We start from the raw sequence: 8,701 nt of genomic DNA, 5'->3' as shown, positions 1-8,701 counted from the left end.
ATAATCATGCGGCTCCCAAATTATGTAACACACTCCCACAATCTATAAGGGAAACACCCAATGTTAGTATGTTCAAAATGCATTTTAAGACTTCTCTTTTCAGTAATACTCTATATTGTATCATTCATTTTGTTATACGCAGCAGAATATTTCATTATAGTAGCATCGCAATATAAATGCTCTTTTATTATTATTATTATTATTATTATTATTATTACATACATAATATTGCTTGATCTATGATTTTAAACGTGTAGCCACGAGATACGAGCCAAATCACAAGCCTTCGCGTCTTATCTCATTAAAGAAAGGACCTCTAAGTACATGTAATCAAGGAAACTAACACCACACATTAACATTTCACTATCTGCTATTTCACAACTGCTACACAACTGGATTTTCTAGAATTATCCGTCTAATTCTTCGCTAATAGACATTTCCGCTCGAAAGAAATCAAATACATGTATATCATTGCTTCCTGCGTTCCAAATGCATTGGGCTACAGTCAAAAATGTTTTTATTTACACGTACATGTAGGCTATATACAGTTGGTGACGAATAAATTACAGTATGTTTGCCACTACTGGTATTTCACTTTTTAAAATTCTTTCCTTCTTTATCATTTATCGCTCCCTTTCCATCACCTTTATGATAATTTAACAAGCCAGGACGTGACGTGCAATATCATTTGCAATACTGACCGCCTTTCAGAATTAAGGGAGAGCAAAATATGTAAAATATAAAAGTTATACGCCTGATCAATATACAATGCTATTAAGCGATATTGATTAAATTACTTACTAAGGAATGGAATGCAAAATGTTAAATTGTCCTGGTTTAAATAAAGAAATGACATAAATAAACACATATCAGTCATGAGGAGGCAAGACATAGCAATTACTTAACATGTGATTTAAAAGGGTTGATACAAACGGCAACGCGTGCCGTCAATGTACATAAGCATTTTCTACCAAGCCAAAAATGCTACACTACAATCAAAACTTTAAAAATAAACTGCTTTTCAATTATCCCATGTGTAGACTTGCGACTATATAGGCGCGAATTGAGGTGCTAGGAATAAAGATATTTACGTGTAGATTCTTTTCTCACCACAAATATAATGACACGATTTAAATTGGTAAAAATAAAATGATAATTGTTTTGCTCGCTCTCTAAATCACAAATAGCCCCGGCAAATAGCACACCGTTTCGAAAATTTAGCCCTCTTTAAAATACATGTGTGTGGTGTACCGTATGTGTACAGTATAGCTGAATGCTATAAAGACTGTTAAACATCAACACGTATGGTTAATACGTAATTACGTATGGTAAAAAACATTTAAAAATGACAATCGACATGTTTTAAAAGCTATAGTTTGGAGGCGTTTTTAGAAATGTTATCATAAGATTTCGAAAACATAATAACTTAACGTTTTTACAAGAAAATACAATATTTCAGACTAAACATTATATCAAACATTAATGTTAAATGAAGAATATAACGGTATATTCATAAAGACATTTTAGAAAACATGTGAAAACAGTTCTTTTTGGGGAATGTTATGCAAATGCATGATGTGATACATGGTACCTAAAATGATGACGTATGAAAACATTCAACAATCTTTGAATATGTTCAAATCGATATATATTCAAGTAAAACACACTATATCCTTATAAGATATACAATTATATTCACTCTAGCAAAGCAAGTCTTCATTACAGTCAAAGAGGAACCCAAACCGGTCAGAAAAATGTTGTGTGAGAGAGAAAATTCAGTAAAATAGAATGGTGAAAGTTTAACAGAAATCAGACAAGCAATAAGTAAGTTATGGCTGTTTTAAAGTTGAGATCCGTAAGACTATGTCAATTTAAATTGATGATAGAAAAATTCCTTACAAGTGGTAGAAAGGAACAACTTTCCCATAAGCCATAACAGAATTATGGATTTCTACATGTACGCAGTACCTACAATTATTCCCATGAGCAGTAATTAAAGTAAAACAAAGTAGCATATATTGTTTTATGTCCTCGTGAAAGAAAAAAGATATTGGCTGAGGCAACACTGAACAAAAAGGGACATTTTAGCCATTTTATGTATTGGAGTAAATGGTAGATTAGTCCTTGCCTTACTGTACATCCATTGGGGAGATCAGTGCTCACATCACTATGACATCACCACATGCGGCCAATTTGATAGTAATTACAATTTTCTTTTAATAAACTTTTAATTAAAAATTCATAACTTTCTTATTGTTTGTCCGATATTGTTCAAACTTCCACCTATATACATGTACCTGTCTGATTTTTCCTTTTCCTCAAAACAAAAGCTTTTTATTTGGGTTGGATGTCCCTTTGATTTGTCAGGGATGAGCATAATGTTAGAGGTATTCGAACAAGGCTATGCATCGACGTATTTAAACTTCTAAAAGTCGAGAAAACATTAAGATGGTAATTATAAACAGAGATGTAACTGTTCTGACCTATGCATGCCTTCTACTTCAGCATGCTCGGGGCCTGCTGACTACACACTATGCACTACCCATAACTTGTTTGGTAGAAATTCTAATCTCAAAACTCGCGAATTTATTTCTTTAAACACATCGACTTGATTGTGAGCCAAAGATCCTTGTCTCTCTCATGATGAGTCAGAGCTTGTCCTTAGATTGCCAAAAACTCAAAATTTCATCGGAAATTATCGGCAGATTTCAGAGTTTACCAGACATCTTAGAGAATCCCACGCACACAAAGCAAGTCATTTATCTATGTACCTGCAGCTCCAAGCCGTAATGATCCTGCAGGAAGAGAAAATGAGAAAAGGATATCATTGTCATGATTGTTACAAGTACAGGCACTGATAATAACTCCCATCTCAGAGCACTCATTTTATATGGCGCCCAGAACTGCATGAGAGCTAGCTTTCAAACACTTTCGGACAAAGTCACTTTCATTGGATAATGAAATGAGCCAGATGCGTAGCTATGTCGGTGCATATACGCTGCTAGGCATATACTTGAAGTTCCTCAGTACGAAATTACCAATAAAACAGTGAGTACCCAAACCGAATTTGTATCCATGTGGATCAATGAAAAAACGGGCGTTAGAATTTCTTTCATCGAACTGAATAGCATCTACATGAAGCTCTTATAAGGATGGAAATTGGATATTTCTGTTATTATTATCAGACAAACTTCCTCAAATCCATGAACACTAATTTGGAAGCCATCCCTTTCAAAAAGTAGAATGAGAAAAATGTTAAATGTATGTTTGAAAATAAATCACCCTTTAGAAATATTCATGGTAAACCCGATATGGCGGGAGAAAAGTATTGGTGATGAAGGTAAATGGCTGTACTTCAACCAGTCTCCCTTATATCTATATGGACTCAAAGGGATACATTTCATTTCTTTTTAAAGGAACCTAAAGATAAACTTGAATATCTCATCAAGATGTCAAGTTACAAAACGCGTAATCATTTTTTTATAAATCTTCATGTACAGCAGTAGAGTTCGATTCTAAACTTCTTCAGGATGATGATAATAATAATAATAATCAGGCGCGGATCCAGGAGGGGGTCGAGCCGGCCCCGGCCCCCCTCCCTATTTTTGACAACCTGCAGAAAAAATGTACTCTTAAACTTGATAGAAACGATGAAAAACACAAAGAAAAGTAAGAAAGAGGTATTATACCCATGATGTGTAATTTACAGCCTCGTAACGGCCGGCCCGACCCCGAAAAGAAACAAGAAAAAGGTTAGGGGAAGAATTGGAAAATAGACTTTATATAAAAAAAATTATTTCGCGCTTCGCGCTCGCATTAATTGCCTGTGTAAAGAATCTCATTCAAGAGGATTAAATGGCACTTAGTATATCCAGTTCTGAAATCAATTTGCACACAATATTTTAGCTCGCATATCAAGCTTTCATTATTTTGTTTGATTTACACAAATTGTTAATATCAAAATTTTCAGCTTGCGCTGCGCGCTTGCATTATTTTATTTGTGAGATACCTATCCTCTTTGGAAATTCTTACCAAAATTTCTCAAAATGCCCCTTTATCATGTGAGTAGGCCCTATATCAAAAATTTAAGCTCGTGCTTCGCGCTCGCATTAAATTTTTTGAGACACACAGCTTGTTCTTTATTTAAATAAAAATGCGCTTAGACTGTCCAGTTTTCAGGTCGGAATATCAACAATTTTGAGCTCGCGCTCCGCACTCTCATTATTTAATTGGTGATACTTGTATCCTCTTCATTAATCACTAAAAACAGTCGATCCTCATTGAGTCCCTTTTCACGTTACTATATTAAAATTTCGGCTCGCGCTCGCATTGATTAGTTGGATACTTATCTTTGTTCATGATTATAAAAACTGCTCAAAGTATTCAGGTCTAGAATTTGAGCTCGTGCTTCGCGTTCGCATTATATATTAAGACCAAATGAGATACCTTATCTTGTTTATAACAATAAAAACTAAAACTTCAGTCCTTAGTTAGGACTACCCCGTTAAAAAAAAAAAAAAAAAAAAAAAAAAAATCAGATTTATAGCGGCCAATCGAAAAAAAATGTTGATGAAAATATTTTTCGGCCCCCCCTATTGGCGAAAGCTGGATCCGCCCCTGATAATAATAAACACAGCATCGAGGCGAGGGGCACACTTTTACAACTACATGTATAGCATTTTTCTGAAAATCCACCAAACGTTATCAAAGTTCTGTCGGAGGCATTCTGCACCCCATCCCCATGCCGCTTTTAAGGGAGCATACGTGTATAGATCATAATTATTGCCCTCTCTCTTTTATTTTTTCGGGGGGGGGGGGCAATGCGGATTACTTTATTTGAAAGTGCTTATGAATATAAAAATTATATATGGTTGGGCTTCGAGTCCAATTGCATGGGGTTCAACCCCACCTAACCCAATTTTCTCGAAGACTATTGCTCGCTCAAAAATTATATGTATATATATATATTTTTCACCAACTTGCCCCACTGCCTCCTTAAACTTATTGAAGCTTGAAGGAAGCTGACAAGAAGATAGACCTGGAAGCTCGACTGCTGATTCCGCATTCTTCCAGTATTTGCGGTAAGGTATATATAAATAAATAAATAAATATATATATATATATATGTATTTATATATATATATATAAATATACAACACACCTATCAATTTGAAATCTTGACTGATCGACTTCTTCTCAAGTAGTTGTTGGCCCTCATTGATGCTTTCCTGATGAAATTGGTTTTGGTTGGTGCTGGTGGCTTGATGACGGATGCAGAGCTCATCCTAGGCATTTGTGGTGGTGATACACAAGGGTTGAACATGGCTGGGTTGGTGGCTGCTCTCTTTCTCATACTCGTCTTTCTCGTCACCGTCGTATTCCGTGGCAACGTCGACGACGACCTGGTCGTTGTTTGCGACTCGATATTCGCCCCTGTCTTCTCGTTTCCTCGAATGGCTTCGCAAGCAGTCAGCATATGGATGACGCCGTTGGCCGGAGGTCGAGAGTCGACGTCAATGAGAGTCATTCGTCGGACCAGACTGCGGAGCTCCGGACTGAGTTTGCTATGAAGATGATGATCAAGATTGATGCTAGGGTTGGTATTCAGGAACTTTCCAATCGGCACAGCACCGTACCCTGGGAACTTGACAAAAGTAGCAATAATAGTCTCTTCATTTTGATCAGCTCCTTCCAGTACTGTATGCTCGGTCATCGCACTGAACAGGAGTCCAAGCATGAAAATATCCGCCGTGGTGTTGGCTTGACCTGGATGTCCCCAACCCTCTTTGGCGGCTTCTGGAGGCAGGTAAAAGTCCAAACTCCTAGGCAGTTGTCCATCTGGTTTATAGTCCTGACTGCAAGCTGCACCACATACTTGGGTCAGTCCATAATCTCCTACTTTGACCACGGCTTGTCCTTTGACTCCTTCGACAATCATTACGCTGTGAGGTGTTAACGCATTATGGGCGGTACCATTAGAATGAAGATGTTCCATTGCTTGGGCTAACTGCATCATCAGTGATTTATAGGCATCATCATTAAGTCTGTCATGACGAGAGAGAAGATAAGCATTCAGGTTTAGACTCTTCTCACCGTATAACTTCCAAACTGTGCATAAAAACATATCATCCTCGTCTTCGCCGTCTTCGGTGACTTTGTTCAAAAAAGCTGCTTTGATCTTGACTAAGTTGTCGTGTTTTGGGAGTCTTAAAACCATCTTCCGATAGTACTGCTCCAAGACCCACTTGGCTTTTCCTCGCTTGCTCACCGGTACAAGTTTGCCAAGTCGATCCTTTCCGTTGATACCCCTCTCTCTGTATTTATATTCAATGCCGAAATAGCCAGCGCGAAGCTTCTCCACTTCAGTATACTGATGCATGTTGAACTTATTTCCTTGGAAGATCAGCAAAGTAACCAAGCAAAGTTAATGAATCAATTTATGCAGTTCAATCTTCTTCACCGTAAATTACCGTTGAAAGTCTCGTTTACTTTCCATATGTCGCAACTACATGTACGTCGACGAGCTCGATTCCAAAAACACTGTTTATTACTGCTACCGTCTGCGTCTGAAGTTGCGCAACAAGTGAGCTCGATCTCGCTGAAATTGACAGAAAGCGTGGAAAATGACTAATTCCTCCTCTCGCCAATGACAGCTTAATAATATCTATCCTGTATCCAAATAGTTAATCTTCAGCGGTCCTCGCATGACTAAACATTACCCATGCTCCCCAAACGGCAGTATACGATTATTAATCTACTATGCGTTTACGAGCGTGTCGCTATGGAAGATTCAAATACAGCGCCGAGTGGAGGTCACCTAATTAACCCAGCGGAGTTCTATTGTTGTGCACTTGACGGAAGTCCCTGATTGGTCGTTGGTAACCCGAACAAAACACGCTGGAGGGTTCACTCTTTGTTTGGGTTTACATGCAAACCCATGCCCCACCCTCATTGTATTTGAACAGAGTTCATTCAAATAACTCTGTATCATATTTACACCTGCGGTCTTTGAATATATACCACCCGCTACGCATGCACTCATTTTTTTACAGTATATTTACATTATATACTACTTGATCATTCAAGAACGTGTTATCAAATGTGAGTTTAGACAAAGGGAAAATAAGAAATATATATATATACATATAGGCCTATATATATATATATATATATATTTATATATATATTTATGATTTGTATGGCCAGGACGAATTTCCAAACTATTGTTTATGATATTGAGCTTGTGAAAAGATGTGGGAAATACAAAGATTTGGCAATGTATTATAAGAAACAGTGAAGAACTGCATCATATTTGTAATTATTACACAGTATTTTGTTTTTCTTTTCGAAAATATTAGACATACAGACTTTATCACCTCATAGACGACAATAATATCTGTAAACCATAAATATAAGAATGAAAATAGAGCGCTCTTGAGATAATCGTTTACACGATCATGTTTGCGTTACCTGGAAGATACTCGCTTTCTCACTATTTCCTCCTGTTTGATTGAGACGAGGGAAATGAATAATTTCCACGTTTCTACTAGCTACCTTACCTTATCATTGGTAGTAATTGATGAGCTGTATTTTGTTCCGTTGCAGAAATTACATGACGCTTAAAATCGTCATGCTACATAATCATGGGTGTCAATCCCGGGGGATGGGGGATGGCCTGTACAGTCACCCCCCAAAAAAATATTTCGAGGGCATGACAAAAAAACCAGTATATCTCCAGAAGAAAAAATCGATAAATTTATAAAAATACATAAAATCAATAAAAATTGACAACACAGAAACACAAAACGAAGAAAGAACAAAATTAATTCCCCAAATTAGTTCATCCTATTTTTTCCCGAAGTTGACAAGTCTGTTTTGAAAACAGTCAACGCACTCATCTGGTATACGATATGTGATAAGTGAACTTGCCGATATAGGGTAATTTCATGAGCCATGGACAAATGCATATGTCATGAATGTTTAGGCCCTCTCTCGTTTCGATGGAGCATAAAAGCAAAATTGTTTTATCAACAAATGCATTTTATATGTTATTAATTTAGCAGAAGTTACACAGTTTGGGAATATAGCTTCATCTTCTATGAATGACATAATTTTTTCGCTTTGCTCATACACACTAGCATTGTTTGAAACTTTGAAATGAACATGCGGATTGAAGGGTAACAAAGCAATAATCCAAAGTCGTAAATTACGCAGCCTCAAATTTCAGGCAATCGATAAAATTTTGAGCCTACGCTACTTCCAAGAAGATGATGTATAGGCCCTGAATTTCACAATTTAGATTTGATTCTATGTAAACTACTAGTATTTGAAAACTTTGATGGTACTACTATTTTGTTTTTGCCATGTTAACAATTATGTCAGAATCTAGCTGACACGAGAAAAAAAAAATCATGTAGCTCATAAAAATGACATTTTGACATTACACAGAACATTTTTTTCATGTTTTTACCTCATATGATCAATAAATCTGTTCTTATTGGTTGTTTTAGGCGTTACTTATGCTATACCGAATTCAAGTAGGTCTACTTTCATTTAACTGTCAATGTTTTATGTTGTTCTTTTTCTTAAAATAAAATAGGCCTACCTGGAAACTTGTGTGTTGCAATGTTTGGTAACTTAATAGTGAAAGTGGACTACAATATTATGGCCTGGGTGATTTTAGAAAGCTCAAAAATGCGAT

The 8,701-nt window shown here is 36.5% G+C and overlaps 1 protein-coding gene across 1 annotated transcript; it reads right to left on the bottom strand.

Annotated features, from left to right (window-relative positions):
* Positions 1-1,012: 1,012 nt before the first annotated feature.
* LOC129264418 (uncharacterized) lies at positions 1,013-6,798 on the bottom strand. Its single transcript, XM_054902297.2, has 2 exons — positions 5,162-6,798; positions 1,013-2,795 (listed from the first exon to the last, which is right to left on the bottom strand). The coding sequence occupies exon 1, from the start codon at positions 6,377-6,379 to the stop codon at positions 5,165-5,167; it is 1,215 nt and encodes a 404-aa protein (XP_054758272.2). The 5' UTR covers positions 6,380-6,798; the 3' UTR covers positions 1,013-2,795; positions 5,162-5,164.
* Between the last annotated feature and the right edge of the window lie 1,903 nt (positions 6,799-8,701).

The sequence above is a fragment of the Lytechinus pictus genome, chromosome 7, assembly GCF_037042905.1.
Source record: "Lytechinus pictus isolate F3 Inbred chromosome 7, Lp3.0, whole genome shotgun sequence".
NCBI classification, from domain to species: Eukaryota; Metazoa; Echinodermata; class Echinoidea; order Temnopleuroida; family Toxopneustidae; genus Lytechinus; species Lytechinus pictus.
This window is presented reverse-complemented; position numbering and strand designations above follow the sequence as displayed.

Bases quoted from the DNA above. Each gene is read 5' to 3' on its own strand.
- LOC129264418 (XM_054902297.2), bottom strand. From the start codon at position 6,379: ATGCATCAGTATACTGAAGTGGAGAAGCTTCGCGCTGGCTATTTCGGC.